Consider the following 19520-nt stretch of genomic DNA (forward strand, 5'->3'; position numbering starts at 1 on the left):
AGGTATAGGCTTGATGTCAGAGAAAACTTTGCAGAAATTAGAGCTTTCAAAAAGTGGAATGGTTTACTTTGATAAGTGGTGATTTCTCCCTCCTTGGAATTATTCATTCTAAGACTAGATGGTCATTCATATAGTATATTATAGCAAGGATTCCTTTCTTTAGGGGTAAACTAAATGGCCTCAAAGTTTTATTTCTTAATCAAGAACACCACTCTACAACATTCTAGATAGTTGTTCATGGAGCCTTTGTCTACACATATTCCAATGATAATAGAGTCACTTCTTCAAAGGGCATTCTCCTGGAATAACACTCATTAGTATTACTACCATTACTAATTATAACTAACATTTTTATAGAACTTCAGAGTTTACAAAAGACTCTGTTCACATCAAGCTTTTGAGATATTTTGGTTTATTTTGGTTTGGTTTTTGTTCTTTACCAATTTTACATTTTTCAAATGAGGCTAAGGAAGTTCAGAAAGGTTAAATGACTTAATCACAATCACTCAAAGTTCTTCCTTACATACAACTGAGATTTGTCTCTCTGTAACTTGGCCCCATTATTTTTAATTCTGTTTCCTGGATCAATATTAAGCAAATCTGCCTCTTCTTTCATAAGATCAGTGTCCCATAGTTTAAGACAACTGAGTATTGTTTAATTCACCCAAGGCTTCTCTTTTTTTCCAGTCTAAGCAAACCGGGACTATCCCTCTTGTAACATTGTTTCCAGACTTTTAATACTTCTGGTTATCTGCTCTGGAAACTGTAGTTTGTCTATGTTCCCTTTTAAAATAGCATTAGTAATATTTAATTTTTTATATTTATATAGTACATTTACATTTCATTCTCTCATACTATCTCCTTAATAACCTTGGGAAGTAGATCCTTTATTATCCTTATCTTACAGATAGAAAGTTTAGACAAACAGAGGTTTAGGAATTTGTATAGGATCTCACACAGCTAGTAAATATCTGATGCTACATTTGAAGTCAGATCTTTCTGATTTCAGAGCATTAGGTCTAGAATCAGAAAATCTAGTCCAATCAATCCAAATTGTAGTATTTTAGTTACACAGTCATCTAAATGGAAAAAAATATTTCAGCTGTAGTCAAACTAGAGCCAGGAAGTCTGGAGAGATAGAGGTAAAGGATATTAATTAGGTATCTGAGATAGGACATCTGGAATCTTATCTTTTGGAATGCCAGAGTGGCCAGATCTCTAGAGCCCTAATTATCTCAGTACTAATGAGCAGAAAAGTGGGGGTTGCAACCAGGAGATTGAGGCAGAACGATTCAAGGAACTGACAGAACAAATTAGGGAAACTAAGGCAGGACAATAGAAAGGAACTGTGGCACAAGACAAGCATCCCTTAAGCACCCTTCCTGGGGATACATTGACAAAAATGAAATGGTCCTTATCTTTTGAGGGCTTACATTCTATTTTTGGTGGAGGGGTAGAAAAGAATTTAACATAAACAAATAGGTAAATAAATGCCAAGTAATCCTGTAGTGAAAGACTGTGGCAGGCAGAAGAAGAACCACTCGGGAATCAGAAGACCACCTTCTGCAGTTATTTCTTATTTGGATAAATTTTAATTCCATATTTATTTCGGCCTTCATCTTCAGAGTATGTCCATTCCAATGAAAAACATTTCCTGACAGGTTTTTACATGAAATAAAACTTAATACCAATTTAAAATGGCACTTAGAACACTGAAAGTGGATGTTGAGATGAACCTGCTGAATTAGAATTCGTCTCCTTTCTGAGATTTGCAGTATTTCCCTGATCAATCACCTCTCCTACCACCCACTCTTTTTCACATGATCTGTTGTCCCCTATTAGAGCTATCAATTCAAATCAATTTTAATAAAATGTTATTAAGTATTTACTATAGGCAAGGTAGTTGGATTCTAGTGATACAAAATAAACAAATGAATGAAATATCCCTTATTTTTCTATAGGACTCTATTTCTTATTCCACAAAATAGAGTCCAAATCATTTGCCCATTTGTGTCCCTCAGGAATCTTATTAGAGTAAATGTGTTCATATTCTATAAAATTCTTTAGGAGAAGCTATATTCATTTCCATTTAAATCAAAAAGCATTTATTAATCACTTACTATATCATGATGTAGGGCACTGTGCTATGCAGTGAGGATACAGTGATAAAAGTGAAACAATCCCTGCCCTCAGGGAGCTTGAAACCTATGGAGAGTGGGTGATGGGCAGGATATATAACTACCTACATAAGTAAATTGAAAATATATGGAAAGGTCAGGAGAATAGGTTGACAACTAATGAAATTGAAATAGAATGGAGCAGAATGAAAATGAATAAGATAAAATAGAATGAGCTGAGCCTTGGAAGGAACTAGGCATTCTGATATAAATGAAGAGAGTATTCCAAAAAGAGAAACCTACTGAATATCAATGTTTATTTTAAAATATTCGGCTCTCTGCTGCACTGTGGCAGATATTCATTAACTAAGTCATCTTTAAAATCAATGGCAAGTCAAGCATGAAAAATGCCTGTTCCAAATGAGGTGTAACTAGTGAAAATCAAGTGTTGTCAAACTATGGGAGTCTATACTTTTTTATGACTACCTAGATGTTTAGCAGACAATGAGGGTTATATGTCATCAATTTTGTGCTTTGATTTCTATGGTGTTCCCAACTCAGATGAGTTAGAGTAATCATTTAAACATATATTTCTGTAATGCTATGTACTTCATAAATTCTTACTGATATCTCTATAGTTTGTTTGTGACTATTTGACTTTTTTTTTCCCTTTGATGTTTGTCTATATAGAACTGACCTGCAATTTTCAGTGTAGACAGTGAAACTTAGGCAATCCAAATCATGGAGACTAACCAGGAATCATCCCTCTTCTTGGTGAAGATTTTGGAGGAGCTAGACACCAAACAGAACACAGTTTCTTACCAGGATCTTTGCAAATCCTTGTGTGCTCGATTTGATTTATCTCAGCTAGCCAAGTTGAGAAGTGTGCTGTTTTATACAGCTTGTCTCGATCCAAATTTTCCAGCAACTTTATTCAAAGACAAAATGAGATGCACTGTGAACAATCAGCAATCAAAGAAAATCATGGTGGCTGCAGATATAGTAACAATATTCAACCTGATCCAAATGAATGGGGGTGCAGCAAAGGAAAAATTGCCTGCAGCACGACAGAAAGTTAGAAAGAATGAATCATTTGAATCATGCAGGTCTGACACTGAGATATGCAATGTGATAGACTGTGTGCCTCCTAATTGTGAACCAAGAGAGAGAGAATTTAGCCGAGGCTATTCAGTAAGACGATCCTCAAAGTGTAGGAAGATGGATTGCAAAGACTGCCAACAGTTTGTACCTGCTTCAGAGCCCAACTTTTTGCTGGGAGTCAATAAGGAGACAAAAAGCCGGGCAGCTTCACTTGACAGGCTGCAGGCCCTGGCATCCTACTCTATTGCAAATTCTCAACCATGTGAAATGCAGAGCACTTATTTTCCCATGAACATTGAGAATGAGTCTATATCAGATCAAGACTCTTTGCCCATGAACCCCGGGATCAAAGAAACCTTCATTTCCAATGAGGAGCCCTTTGTGGTCCAGTCCTGTGTGCAAAAGAGAAACATTTTTAAAGAAGATTTTCATAATCTGATCACAGTGTCACCAAGCTTAGTGCCCCCTGGCAAGAAAACAGATGATGTGCTGGGGGAGCCACAGACTAGAAAAGAAACTCATAAGCCAGCTTTCTTTAATCACAGCTTTGAAATGCCATACAATAGCCAATATTTAAATCCTGTTTACTCTCCTATACCTGACAAAAGAAGGGCAAAGCATGAGAGTTTGGATGATCTCCAAGCTTCTACATATTTTGGACCCACTACTGTACTAGGGGCCCAAGAAGGGAAGAGGTGGTCAGGGAGGCCAAGTAAGCAGACTGCCTGGCCAGCAAAGAGCTGGAGTTTAAACACTGAGGAGGTTCCTGACTTTGAAAGGTCTTTTTTCAATAGGAACCCAACTGATGAAAAACCTCGATATCAGAGTTCAAGCAACCCACCTTCTAATTTTTCAGTCCCAGACAGGCACCAGACATACCTAAATCCAAAAGATCAACAAGCAATTATCCCCACAAGCTATGCAGTGAAACAAAATGTTCACAAGCCTAAAGAGATTCCTTCTCCCATTGACATGGAGAAACATGAGCCGATCAAAAAGTTTAAAGACAAAAGCATTAATTGTACCACAGTTCAGATGAGCATTGACAAAACGAGCAGTGTGGGGACTCAAACTGACCAGCACATTCTGGAGCTCAAGAAATGTAAAGACCTGTGTTCCTCCAATCAGAGCAAGTATGGTGAAAGGCATTCAATCAAGCAGTCAGATGAGGATTCAGAAATTGTTAGTGATGATATCAGCGACATTTTTAGGTTTCTGGATGACATGAGCATCTGTGGTTCTACAGGAGTTATACAATCCTCTTGTTACAACAGCACTGGATCCTTATCTCAGCTGAATAAATCAGACTGTGACAGCTCACCTGAGCACAACCTGGCCAAAATTGCCAATGGAAATACTGGCAATAAGATAGACAAGGGAGTCCGATCTGAAAAGGATACTCCTGAAGATGAGTTGAAGACAAGTGTTTGCAAACTAGTGCTTAGGATTGGTGAGATAGAAAGAAAACTGGAATCTCTGTCAGGGGTCCGAGATGAAATCTCTCAAGTTTTAGGCAAATTAAACAGATTGGATCAAAAGATACAACAGCCTGAGAAAGTCAGTGTACAAATTGATCTGAATTCCTTAACGAGTGAGGTTCCATCTGATGACAGTACCTCCCCTCAAATATTCCATCCCCATAATGGCTCACATGGAAGCAAGTTGGAAAACAGTCCAGATTGGTGTTGTTCTGATGCTAGTGGAAGTAACAGTGAAAGCCTTCGAGTCAAGGCCTTAAAAAAGAGTCTGTTTACCAGAAGGTCCTCAAGGTCACTGACTGAAGAGAATAGTGCTACTGAGTCCAAAATAGCAAGCATTTCCAATTCTCCCAGAGACTGGAGGGCAATTACTTATACCAATGAGGTTGGACTTAATGAAGAAGAGATAAAAGACAGAGGGGCTGCAGAAAATAAGGACTGGCACAGAAAATCAAAAGAGGTAATTTCAATTTAAGCTCATATAATCAATATTGTAAAAGAGCTTGCACACAAGCTATAAAATATTCTCAGCTTGTCTGAAAGTCCAGCCATTACACATTACAAAGCATCCCCTCCCTTTTTGCTTTTCTATCTGGATTTAGCCAATCTCTATTTGCTGAAGAAAGCTCCTTATACAGTTCAACAGAATTGAGCTGTTCTTGAAGGGTCAGTCAGTCATAACTTGTACATGTTGGGTTATTGCAGGCAGAAAGTAATTTGATCCAAATGTCACACATGGCCCGGTACCCCAAACTCTGAGCTTATAAATAGCAGGTTCAATATGGGGATGTTTCCCATCCAAATCATATCTCTTTGGCTCATTTTGTGCATATCTAGAGTATCCCCTGGGAATTTCAGCTCCCTTTCTGGATCTCTCCCCAACAGATTCTGGCAAATCTCCCTGAACCCTTTTATATGCCCAGTGCAAAGAGTTGGCTCTGATCACAATAGTCTTAGCCAACTGAATCATCCCCACACTGAGACATAATAACAGGGTGGGGGTTGGGTGCAGGGTATTGGGAAGAGCTCTAACTCTAGAGGAAGAAAATCTGGGTGCAGATATTGCCTCTGGTGCTGTGTGACCTTGGGCAAAACATTTTGCCTTATTCTGCTTCATTTTCTAAAGCTTCTGAGGTCATCTATAGTTCTATGTCTATGATCCCTTGATTTATATGACTTTTCTAAGGGGTGCAATCAGGGTCCTTATGCATACTCAAAGTCCCAATTAATAACTTAATCCCTTATGAAATTAGTCAGTCAGGAAATAGTCATTAACTTATTAAGGATATAAAAAAAACCCCACATATAGTTGCTGCCCTCAAGCTTATATTCAAATGGTGGAGATTACATGCCACCCCCCCAAAAAAATTGCACATGCCAGATACAGTGTAATTGGCTGATAACCTTAAAAAAAAAAAAAAGAAGAAGAACCAAAACACTAGAACTGTGGAAGGAGGCTAAGGGAGATGGGAAAGCCTTCTATAGAAAATGAGATTTCAATTGAGGCTTGAGGGGTATCAGAAGATGCAGATAAGGAGTCAGAGCATTTTTCTGATAATTATTGGAAATAGGCTAAGTCATGGCAGGTGGTCACAGAAAAGACAGTATATCAAAAGACATCAGAGCCACTAAAGACAAAATCATTTTGGCAAAAGCAAGATTTCTTTCAAATGCCCCATTTTATTGCCACCCCACCCCACTCCCAAAAGAAAATTAAATAAAGGGAAAAGCTATTAATGGGTAAACACTTTGGGAATGCAATCAATGATTGATTATTAGGTTCCATTCATGTACTGTATAGAAAGCTTTTTAAATTTTCTCTTCTAAAGCCTCCATATGTGAGCACCTTACCTGGATTCAAATTCCTCTTCTTTCTCCTATTTTTCTTGACAGCAAACATTTATTCACAAAGCCATGCTAACCTTTTAGTCAAAATTAATTCTTATAGAGACCCGAATAACATTAATTTTAGATATAACAGAAGGAATTCCTTTGGTTGAAGATTCAAGTCTGTTGTACTTTTCTTTCGAAAGGCCAGACAGTCATACCTTCACATGCTATTTACAAGTTATTGCTCACTGATAAATGACTAAATTGAAAAAAGAGGGAAAGATACTTACTGGAAGTAAGATCTATAGAATTTTGCAAGGCAGAATAAGGAAGGCTAGGGATTTGTAAAATGTTTCCAAAAAAAAGAAGAGGAACATTTGGATTAGGCAGTGTTGTGAAGGGAGAGGGAAACCATAAACAATATTCATGTTATCAGAGTATAATATAATTCCAGTGGAACTTCTGAAAACTTCAGTGAAGTAGATGAGTGTATATGAGATCATATCAGTTTCAAGATCACAAGGAAAATTTTTTAAAAAGATTGAAACAGCATAATACTGTAGGGGTGCTGGAGTTAGAATTAGATCAAATCTTGATCTTGCACCTAACTATATGTGTGATCTTAGGTAGTCACCAACAAGCATTTATTGAGGGCTTATTAGGTATTGATCATTGTGTTCGATATTGGAGATGCAAATATACAAAGCCAGACAGTCTCTGTATTAAAGGAGCTTATATTATTTTTTTGTATTTTAATAGGTTTTTATTGGAACCTTTTGTTTTTACAACATGTAGGTTTTTCCCTCCCCTCCTTGAGCCTCTCTTCCTCCTCCCAAAGAACCATCTTTTAACCTTGTAAACTTTCAATGATGATTAAAAAAAATAGAAAGAAAAATATTCAGCAAAACCATTAACACATTGAAAAAAATCTGGCAGTCTTGTACACCAGTAGTCCTTGACCTCTGCAAAGGAGTAGTTTACATTCTAATGGAGATAGACAATACATACCAGAAGAGGTGGCGAGAGAGATGTTTTAGTTAGGAAAGTCACAGGAGAAGAGCCATAGTATAAGAGCATATCCTTGTCAAGAGTAATAATATGGATTTGACTTCTGTTTCCAGATCAAGAGATAGGAAGTAAGGGGTACGGGCAGGATAGAAAGGGGTAAGTATCTAGCTACCTGGCTACAAATAGTGAACTCTTTACCAAGCAAGGACTTAATAGTCCAGATGGGAATTAGGGTACTTCTAAAGAGGAAGAGGAAAAGGAAGAAGAGTGTGGACTCCAGCAGCTAAATAGGAAGACAGAACAACACAGAATTTCTGGAATCTGAGGATTATGAGTTTCAGAATTAACACAATGCTATTAAGTGGCAGAACCAAATGTTGTGATCCAAGGCCAATGCTATTCTTTCTATGACAATAGCATAACCATACTCCTTTCTCATTCTTTCTACTTTACTGTCTCTGACTTTTCCCCCCCTTATTTCCTTTCTTTCTTCCCTTTCTCTATGTGTATATATAGACAGACAGTATCATTTATATGTGTAAAACATATACATATAAATCTAGTTTAAAATTTTTTTTTGCTGAAACCTTGTTACATTACCACTTATTCTAATGTAGAACTTTTATGTATAACATAAAAATCAGCATCCCATAAGAGGTAGAAATTGAAAACCTTAGAAAAATTTTGTTATAAAATGATCTCACCCAGAAATGACATTATTTGTAGGCATGAACCCCAAAGATGGTATTGCAGTAAAGCCCCATTCTTTATAGGTGATTGTCCACAACACTGTATATTATAAATTTCATCAAAAAGAGAACAACTATTAAGTAGGAGAAGCATGATATGTTTCCAAACTTTGGAGCTCAGTCTTACGTATGACTTCAGTAATACTTCTTGGGCACTTTCATGAAATAAATCCATACATTTTCTGTCCCTCTTCCCCCCAGAATAGCATTGTTGTTATTGTGGTGGTGATTACTATTACTGTTTTTCCTCTGGGGATGTGGGGGAGGGCATCCTGGATAACACAGCTTCAATCTTGAAAAGCAAAACTGTATCCCCTAAAAGTAATACATTTAAATCTCTTTAAATCATCTGTTTCCCCCTTCCCTGGGAATTCCTTTGTGCCATATTCCAGGCAGACAGACAATATGAAATTCCTCAGCCCCACCGAATAGCTAAGCAGCCGAAAGATGGTTTCTTGGTGGAACAAGTCTTCAGTCCTCACCCCTACCCTTCATCACTCAAATCACACATGAAAAGCAATCCAATCTACACTGACATGAGACTGACTGAAATGGCTGAAGTCAAGCGAGTCCAGCCTTCTTGGACCATAGAAGAATACACAAGGAACTCTGGGGAAAAGGGGAAGCTGACAGCTCTGGATCTCCAGGTGAGTTTTGGGCCTATTTTCAGGAACCATCCCTTCCATACACCCACAGATACTTAGCCAGATTATGTAGTTCAGAATACCATCAAGAGCTCCTGCAGTGAGTAGTAAGTCACTACCCTTTCATCTCCTCCTAAGAACTTTGATATACCTTGACCCACAACCATATGTTTCTAAACTTGCCCAAGACATAGAAAGAGAGAGGGGGAAAATTATATATAAAAGTGGAGTGTATTCAACCATGAAAGTGATTGTTTGACATTTGCTTAGGTAAAGATTTGTTTAAAATTTCAGCATAAGCCATGTCAAATACAGTGTCTATACTATTTGGTCTCAAATCTCAAGACAAAACTGTTTAATGAAATACAAGCTGATTTCTCCTTCCATATGTAGAACGTGGGATAAACATATTTTTGGGACCCAACATATGGATTGTGTCTCCATATGGAGCAGTTCTGAGGTAAGAGTCACCACCAGAACTCTATGTGTTCAGTCATAACTTTAGAGGCATGTTTTCCATGTACTTACAGGGCCAGTTTTCATTTTGGTGGGCACCATTTCTGGCACCTCCAGTTAGTTTCACTCACTCCCCAATTGTCTTCTCTAACACATCACTGCAGGAGCAAAGGCGCAGCTATGCCCTCAAAGTACGCGATAGGCCGTGGAGCCAACGGGGCTTCATCCACAGGGAAGTGAATGAATGCCCCTGTTTAGTTGCAGACACTGGAATGGAAGCAACAAAGGCTCGCACTGGGTTTTAGAGACCCAGCCTTTAAGGTTGGTTTCACAAGGCCCACGTAAAATTTAAAGCTTTAAATGTGTTGTGAAGTAAAACTTAAAGGGTTTATCCATTCACTCTGTAAACATTTGTTAAGCATCTCCTTTGTGTAAGGTGGAAGGCAACACCTATAGTGAAAGATTGGCTTTAGAGTAAAAATTGTAGATATAATTCCCATCCACTGACTCTGTGAAATCACTTAGCTCCTCTGAGCTCAGACAACTCTCTGAGGCTAGGTTTTACAGATGAGCTGTCAGTCTGCATCAGTGATGAGCATTTCCACACCAGGACATCTCAAGATTCATGAAATTTTAGGTCCATTGTCAAAAAAAATGAAATGTTGGGTATTATTTTAGGTAATATGGAATTTACAAAAAGCAATTGGCCACAATTTCTGCCAACTGCAAGTTTATGGCTCAGCCAAACTTTCCCCATAATGTAGAGGGTGTAGTAATGCTAACTATAAATATTAAATTATTTAAACAACTGATAAAAGTATTTATTAAATTCAGAAGTAGAAAAGTAAGGTAAGGGATCATGTCTCATTTATTTTTAATATTGCCTCTCTTCTCCTCCCTCCCCACTCAACGACTCATTCAGTGTTTTGTATGCAGATGGTGCTTAATAAATGTTTGTTGATTAGTTGAGTTAGATAATAAGTAAGGCTCAGATGACATATTAAAATTGATCTTTCCCTATTAAATCAGATATATTTCAAAACCTCTTTTTACTGTCTAAATACTGTGCAGTTTTGTATTTCTTGTCAGTTTTCTGTATATCATGTCCCATGTGTATATGTCATATTCCATCATCTTTCTAGTTGACCCTTCATGTGAGCATGCCAAGGTTTTGGACTAGGTAAGAATTGCATTTTTTGGAAGGTTTCTTATACTATCTTTACTATATCATACCATACCATACCATACCATACCATACCTTACCATACTATACTATACTACCTTTATTATACTTTACTATTTTAGAAGGACTTTTGGAACAATTGTAGTCAAGTCACTGAACTTTACCCCTAAGTCAAGAAAGCTGGATTCTATTCCTGGATATGTCTCTCACTAAACCTGAGACCTTGGGCAAAACATTTGGTGTGTGTGGGCCTTGGGCTTCTTATCTATAATGTGAAAAAGGGCACCTGATGACCTTTGAAGTCCTTTCTAGTTTTAGAATCCTATTTTCCTACATCTCCTAAGCATTAGGAAGAAGAGAGAAGAATGAAAAATTGGATGAGTATTAATAGTATATCCAACTATAGCACAGAAGGGGGTGAACCACCAGTTTCCAAGATGCTTTACATGCATTATTTTATTTGGTCTTCAAATAAGCACTGAGATAAAGAGAGCAAGTATTTATTCTGATTTTAGAGATGAAGAAACAGCAGAAAGTCTAAATATAGTTGTGTCTATTTCATTAACATAAATAATATGCTGCGATGATGATGCTGGTAGTGATACTAATGAAGCATGTCAGCTTACCATGAAATTGTGCCTATTTCTTTGTGTGTGCCAAGGTGTAGACCCTCCTTTCATTTGGCATATATAGACATCAGTCGAGTTATTTTTGCTTACATCCCTTGAAAAACTTTTCATTAGATATGTACATTGTGTATAATTCTATTCTGTAGTTATTTTAGTAATATTCTTTCATAGATGTTACATTTCCGAGGTATCATATGCAAGTTTTGACATGGGTCTTCTAGGATTATGTCTTAACACTAAGAAATTATTCCTTAGAAAGGAATTTCAGTTGTACTAGAAAGTGAATATCAGAGAGGTAGTTTCTATTTATGCTTTAAAATCTAGAAGGGAAAATCAACAATTAAGTAATCAAATGCAGCCCTTCTTATATATTCTATGAGAATATAGTCAGGTGTCTTTGAAATTCAACTCTGGTTAACCAATGACAAAATACTTCCAGGATTAAAGATACAAGACAGCAGGATTTAAAGATGGAAGAGACCTTAGAAGCCCTCAAGTATAAGCTGCAACCCTGGTTCAGGGATGAGAAAATAAAAATGCAGAGCAGGCAAATGACTTTCTCAAAAATCTAACCAAACTCTTAAGGGACTAAATTGGGATTCAAGCCCAGTTCCTCAGTTCCTCTGACTCTAAATTCAATGTACTCTTTCTCCTGCATCATGATCTTTTCCAGCATTAAAGATGACCATGATGTCATTTATAATAAATCATTCCATTTTCATTTTTCCCCATAATTTCCATTTCTCACTAAGACAAAACCTCAGGGTGTCCTGTGTGTTTCAGCATGGACAATCCTATGTCCATATAAAAGATAAATGATGCATGCTTACCAGCAGGACTAACACCTACTACTGATATTTTTTCATCTGTTGGTTTCTTTGGAAAGTGGAAAAAGCCAAAGTCCCAAAAATCTCAACTTGGTCTTTCACATTTTCCATTATTCAAGCACTTGATTCTAATGTTTGAGTCACCCCCTGGCCAGCATTGACACTAAATTTCAGTTATCCAAGACTTCCATTAAAACCAGAGATGTTATTAAAGGTGGGTATGGGACAATGTTGATTTCTTCCTTTACCACAGTCCTAGTTACAGATTTTCTGAGTAGTGAAGATCTGCTATCTTCTTGACATATGATCTATTGATGGGCCAGTTTCTTATAGCTTTAAGGTAATGAAGTTAGACATCAACTTCACTTGTCTTAAATGGAAAGAAAGAGGGTATGTAATGGGACAGTAGCAGCTCCATAGCTCTAAATGAAACCTTTTGAATTGTGTGTTAGTCAAGCTACTAGCAATTAGATATAGCAATGGGTGAGGATGGGGAAATAGGGGGAGTCATTTGGGCAAAACATTTTTTATGGATAACACAACTGACTTCCAAGGACTATTGAAAGATGATCATTGAGAAGCATCCTGTTACAGAGTAATATTATTCTTTGATCATTCAGGAATGCATGAAACTCTAATGTTCCTCTGTTATTAAGCATTAAAAAAATTAAATAAAAATAAAGCAATAGCTATAATGGTGTTTTCTTTCAAATACAGTAATGAATAACCCCTACCAGTTCCAACAAATGGAAATTTTGGCTTCTGGGCTTTAGTTGAACATCAGTTAAAAATGTATAAAGGAGCTGCTTATATTTGACTTTCATATATCTTAGAACTGTTTTCACGCAATTAGGAAACTGCCCTGCTGTGTGTCAAAGTTCTTCATGGTTCAGATTGTCCATGTGAAGTGGAATGCATAGGCAATATAAAAAAATGAGATACCTCTTTAAGATGTTTCATTAATCTCGATGAAACCAAGAGGCCTGATGCAATTGATATTTCCTATTGGGGGAAAATAAAAGGAATTTTTTTATCATAACTAAGATTAGTTAGAAGGGAAGTAAAGTAGAAGGGAAAATTCCTAGGTTAATCTGAGAGTGCAGAGTTTTCTAAATAATCATTCAAACAAATGATATTACCATGACTTTGTAGTTGTATATAGGTCTGCCTATATAGAAGTATAATGTAGTCAAGAGTTCTGGAGATCTAGGTTTCATGAGATCTAGGTTCTCTAGTGCTGGCTCTGCCAGTAACTTACTGTAGGACTTTGACTTTATGAGCCTGTTGGCTCATTACTAAAATGAGAATTTGAGGCTATATGACGATCTCTGAGGTACCTTCCAGCACTAAAATACTAAGATTCACTTGAATTGCTCAGGTAGATTTTTTTTTTTTTTGGTTTGGTTGTTTTTTTTTTTTTAGCATTTTTTTTCCTTTGGTTGGTTTTTTTAGCATTTTAAAAAGAGGGGCCTTTGAGTCTTCAAGAGAAAGGTTTCCTAATAGTTTAGAATGGGACTGTCCTTGTGGTGATTATAATTACAGGGTTGTTGGTCTAAAGATTATTTTCTTGTTTCTCCTCAGTACTTTCAATGGGCATGTCCCTGGTGTAAAAATCTTCCCAATGTATTATATCAGTGGGAATAGCAGCTGTAGATGGATTTCTCCATCTACAATTATATGTAGTAGATTTATACTTCACAATATTTCACTTGCTCACAGATATATGGCCAATGTGTTTTCTTGTTTCAGAAAACTCAAGACATTTGTGGTAGAGGGATGAGGGGTATATACACTTTGCAAGGTTGTAGTGAAGAGATCTAACAGTTATTTTGTAACTGAGTGGCTGAGGGAGGGGGCAATGTTGACTTGCTTAATGTTAGTAGTGGCTAGTTACAAAACTAACATTAAAAGTACTAGGACTGACAGATGCCAACATGTGTTGTTTAATTTGTTTTTTAAGCAATTCTAAGTATTTATATATTTTTTGTTTGTTTTTTTGTCCCTTTCATTTTTAGACTCAAGAATCTTTAAATCCAAATAATTTAGAATACTGGATGGAAGATATTTATACTCCAGGCTATGATTCATTGTTAAAACGTAAAGAGGCTGAGTTCCGAAGAGCAAAGGTGTGCAAGATTGCTGCCTTGATTACAGCAGCTGCTTGCACTGTCATCTTGGTCATTGTTGTGCCCATTTGTACAATGAAGTCATGACTCCATAAAGAGGACCAAGAACACTGGACTGTTAACTGTACATAATTCCAGATATCTTCTCTTGTATTTTCACATCTTGTGGCAATATAATAACAATTTATTGGAATGAATGTAATATCATGGTGGTTATTCTGTAAATGATGAAGATAATTTTCAAGAAAGTCTACTTTTAGAAAGAAATGCACTATTCAAATCAACTCAATCAAAATTTTTATGCATTTTTAGAATTGTAATATTTTTCCTACCAAAACAATACATTTTAGCAGTGAAATTAATAGAATTCCAAGCAAAAAAAAAAAAAAGGAATGAAAGAAAGAAAAAAGAAAAGAAAGCATGCATTTGCCTCTTGTGACATTTTTTATGAAATTAGGCAGTGGCAATTGTGTTATAATGAAGATATTTGATACTTGTCTCCTTGGAGCAGCCAAGCCAAGAGATATTAAATTGTAAAGAAATATGAATGTATTATATTTTTACTTATCATATATACCTTTATTGTCCAATAGAAGCAGGTTGTATATCCATAAAAGGACTTTATTTCCTTATTGAAATTCCTAAAGGGCTCTTGATTATTCATTCTTGCCCTTCTCCCTTCATTAGTATCCATGTGCAAGTTCTTTCCCACTTGGCAGTTCTCCATTTTATTACGCTGTGTACCCCTCTTGCTCATTATTGATTTGTGAAAAGGAAGAATAGGTCAATTCTATTAGGATCTGGCAGGAAAATTTGCTCTGGAAACTTACTTGAGTAAAGCATTGAGTATTGTAGACTGACATGAGCCCCCAACACACACACACAGCCCCCACCACACACACACACACACACACACACACACACACACACTCAAAAGTTCTGTTTAATAATATCTCAAATACTTTCATTTAAAAAGTTACATTTGAAAATCATGGATACCAAAGGGTGAAATTCCTTTCTTTGCAGGGGCAATGAGCATCAATCACAGTAATATTTCTCCTACTTGGATTCCTCATCCTGTTTTTCTAGAGACACTGAAATATGCCTTTCTGCCTCACAGGATAGAGATAACAGTTTACTTCTTATATTTTCATTGCATAATATTTTGATAGACCACATTATAAAAATCAGCAATTTCTAATTGCTATCACTTTTTTTCAATTGCTAACTAACTGGTTACTGAGATATTTTCTTTCCCCTCTTCTTCTTCTTCTAATTTCTGGAGATATACTTAAAATGTTTTGTATTTTCTGATAATTTACTTGAAAAATATCATAACTCTGGTATACAGAAAGTTCCCAACAGTATTTTCTCTCTTATAATTTGGTGAATAATTTAGCAATCTTACTGAAAAATCTGATTTCAAGTTATTGATTAAAAGGAAACAAAGGCTGACAAGTTTTTTAAAGTGACCCTTTCCAATCACAATGGATAATTACAATTTTTTATTGTTGATGTTGGACAAGGATTGCCTATTTTTGTATGAATAGGAATCTAAACACTCATAAAAACTCCAAAATAGTTATATATAATTTCATGTGCTTAATTGCATATCTTGGATATGCCTTAGATATGGTAGGAAGGTGCTCAGTAAATATTAAATCAATCTATTAGCATATTAGTGCTGGCTAATTTAATACATGATTGAACTTCAGTTTAAGAAATAGCCTTGTTAACTCTGTTTGCAAAGTCATATTCATGGACTTTCATTTAGGATACTGAAATCTTCATATGTGAAGATATGGATTTATGGATAGATACTAAAAAGGTTAAAAGTTCTGCTTATAGATAAAAATTGACTATTTAAAAAAAATGCATCTCATCAGTTTCTGAGAGTATTTTAGTCTGAACTGAACACAATGAACCTTTTTGTCTTCCAACCAAGGAGATCATTGTATTAGCTCCTATTGAGATGCAAAAATGGAAGTAAACAATCAGGTGTGATTTCCCAGACCCCTCTTCACTCAGCTTCTAGCCTCAGTCCCACAAGTCTCTCCTTCCAAAGTGAAGCCAACATGGAGTCAAGAATAACAACAACTTATATTCTTGTTCTATGGCTTCCAAAAGAGTTGGACAGATTATTTCTATATGCCAGGACCATTTTAAAATCTCCTTATCCTCTCTTTAGTAAGATCAACAGGAAAGATGCTATTACTTCTTTCTAGAAATTCAGCTCTTTTTTGCCCCCCTCTTTGGGGATGCCTGAAACATATGCACACACAGCAGTGTGGCTCTATGTCTCATATTTAAAGGCATAAAAGCCTGTAAGAACATGTGCCTTCTCATGTGTGTTTGCCATGAGAGAAGCAGAGAAAACTAGACTGATTCTTTACTTCCAATACAACTTCTCAAAACAAAATCCAGCCTCGATGATAAATAATCGGTGATTCCATAGATATTTGTACCTCTATAATAGATTTAGGGCAAAAGGGGACCATAGAAAGCATCATTTTGTCAGTGACAAAAATGAGGCTTGGAGAAGACCTGAGTTGTTCAAGGCCACTTAATAAATCTCAAAGCTGGGATTTGAATCCAGATTCTATGACTCCAAACTCAGCGCATTTTTCACTGATTCACCACATAAGGGTCAGTAGTATAGAAGAATCATAATGATAAGGAGGGCTTCCATAGAGCACAGAGCCTTTTGGGATCATATTAGATCAACCTGACAAATAATCACCATAGCAAGTTTTTTTTGTTAGGAAGTCATTATGGTCAGAAGTCTATGCTAATCTTAGTGATTATGAAGATAACCCTGTATATGTAAGCAGTGGGTTCTGGGGAGATGCTCTGGTCTTTCCTCAGACACAAAGTTTTCTCCTAGCACCACATTTCTTGGCTTGTGAGCTCTCCCAGGTTCTCCTACATTCCTTCATTGGCAGGGGAGTGAGGCCAGGACTTTTTAGTCCTGTACAACATTGCTGAAGCCCATCAAGCATCTCTGAACTGGGGTATTTCCCTAAGTGGCTATTCAGCAAGTTGCTGTGGTGTTTCATGTCTTCTTTGCTATCCTTGTATAGCAGGCACTGTACTCTCTGACATTTTTCTAAGTGATACAGTTAGTACACTGTGCCTGAAGATTGATATCCTCATAGAAAAATTCATGTAATTCCAACCTCTCTCAATATTGGATCACCTTTTTTGGATGTATGTGTTGTGTTTTAAATAAATATTCAGATACAATTATGAGAAATATATGCTAAAATAAGTTATTCTTAGCCAATGATTAAATTCATAATCATTTCATTTTTCTTTGTAGATCTGTTTGGTTTCAGCTTATTTTGAACACAGTCTTGCAGATAAGTAAAAAATATTACCAACTCACAACTTTAAAAAATTTCTTTTTGTCAAAACTTTTACCTACACTCTCCTTTATTAAGACTATACAGTCTGTATAATAGGGTGTAATAAATGAAATTGGCATCTTTCCCTACTAGGTGGTCATAAATTATTAGTAATTCCAAGGCATGCTGCTATATGACTTTCTCCAAGGCTAGTTTAATAGACATGCTTCACTTCTTAATCTACATGTCTCATGGCTTACCTGTAGCAGACTCCAACAAGCAATGAATTCTGTTAAGTGGTGCAATAATTCATGAATATGTTTGACACACAGTAGGTTCATTGTGAACAAAAGCAACCTACAAGAATATTGTGGTCAATCTTGTGAACTAATTACCAAACCAATATATACTGTATATTGTACTATGGAAACTTGTATAAAATGGAAAAGATATTGGTGATCTTTGATGTGATTTGGGGGGGGGATGTTATTAGACAATATTTAATATTTAAGTAATAATGAAAATGCAATGAACTGTTTTTTTTCTTATGCCTTATAAACAACCTGATATATAAAGAATAAAATGAACTTTTAAGAATGAGGACTATTAAGGAATTGTACATCCTTTGGGAAGCAAGGACTGTCTTTTATATGTCCTAAACAGCACTAGGCACACTCTCAGTGCTTAATAAATGTTATATGATACCAATAACTGAGTATGTTTTTAGATTGTTTTTCTTTCCAAATGGTGAGCATAAAAATTTGCTAATATATAATGGTTGGTTTCAAGTTATTGCCTAAATTTTGCCTCTCCAAATAAAATAGCAAATAAACTTGAAAATTGCCAACATTTTCTAGTGAGAAATTAATACACATAAATTATATTCTTTTATAACTTTATTTTTCCCAGAAACAAAAAGATATTCTCTATGTTAAAAATAAATAACACATATGGTTTTGTCAAGAATATGACCAAAATCTTTGCTTTTGAAATAATAAGGCAGAATATGATAAAAATAGAATTAACTTTGCCTTGACTTCCCAAGTAACAACTCAACAGAATTAAAATCTCAGCTCTAACCATTAAAGAGAAGTTATTGCTTTGCAAATTAACCTTTGCACAGCATAAAAGATGGGTAACATTTTGTCATCAGGACAATGAGAGCAATAATCATAAAGGTTCTCACTATAGTTTACAGAGACCCAAAACAAAGGTATATCTTGATTTTGTAGGAAATTTTCATTAATTTAAACCTCATTGATACAGAATTACAATTTTGGCCTTACTGAATTTTGCCTTTGCAATTTTTGCAAAATTTTACTAAGAAAATATGTAGAAAAAAAAAGAAGTAAATACACAAAACAAGATTTTTAGGTCAGGTGATTGCCATACAATTTTCCAATCAATGTTTTCATTGATATAGGTAATATCTGGTGTGAAAACTGTTTTCACTACTATAGATGAAAAGCAGAAGCTCATCTATAATTTAATTTTAAGTAGAGTTTCGTGGCAGCATTGAGAAGACATGTGACTAGCTTAAGGTTCAATTGCCTTTTACTCTTCACATGGTCTATTTTCCAACTCACCTGTGTTGCTGTCTATTCCCTGTGCATGAGAGGTTACTCTCCATATTCATGTTCACACCCCTGTCTTCATACCTGGAATGCACTCCTTCCTCATTTCTACCTCATAGAATTTCTAATTTTATTCAAAGCTCAAATCAAGTGCCACCTGTACAGAAATTTTATTATCACTCCACTCCCTGGCAAGTTTTATTCCTCCTCCCTCAAAAAAAATCATCTTGTCTGTATTTTTGCACTTTATTTACATGTGGTTTCCTGAGATAATGTCAAGTTATTGAAGAAATGAAGTGCTTTGTTTCTGTCTATATAGTCCTAGAGCCAAGGGCAGTACCTGTCACAAAAAGGTGCTTAATAAATGTTTATTGAATGGGCTTCTGATGCCAGGGCTAGTTCCTATAAATTTTGCCATACTGCCTCTTCTTATTTAAGAAAATAAAAATTTTTG

At 35.9% G+C, this 19520-nt stretch overlaps 1 protein-coding gene across 3 annotated transcripts in view; it reads left to right on the plus strand.

The window, feature by feature from the left end:
* Positions 1-18305, plus strand: part of MINAR1 (membrane integral NOTCH2 associated receptor 1) — a 41475-nt gene extending 23170 nt beyond the window's left edge. For 2 of the 3 annotated variants that reach the window (XM_031955637.1, XM_003755504.2), the window contains 3 exons: positions 2808-5156; positions 8676-8930; positions 14038-18305. In XM_031955637.1, the coding sequence (XP_031811497.1) occupies positions 2859-5156; positions 8676-8930; positions 14038-14235 (2751 nt within the window). In that variant the 5' untranslated portion in view covers positions 2808-2858 and the 3' untranslated portion in view covers positions 14236-18305. Of the gene's footprint in view, positions 1-2807; positions 5157-8675; positions 8931-9547; positions 9721-14037 lie in introns of those variants that run through there. The other variant, XM_031955638.1, reaches the window with a different exon arrangement.
* Positions 18306-19520: the final 1215 nt, after the last annotated feature.

This window comes from Sarcophilus harrisii, chromosome 2 (assembly GCF_902635505.1).
Source record: "Sarcophilus harrisii chromosome 2, mSarHar1.11, whole genome shotgun sequence".
Classification (NCBI taxonomy): domain Eukaryota; kingdom Metazoa; phylum Chordata; class Mammalia; order Dasyuromorphia; family Dasyuridae; genus Sarcophilus; species Sarcophilus harrisii.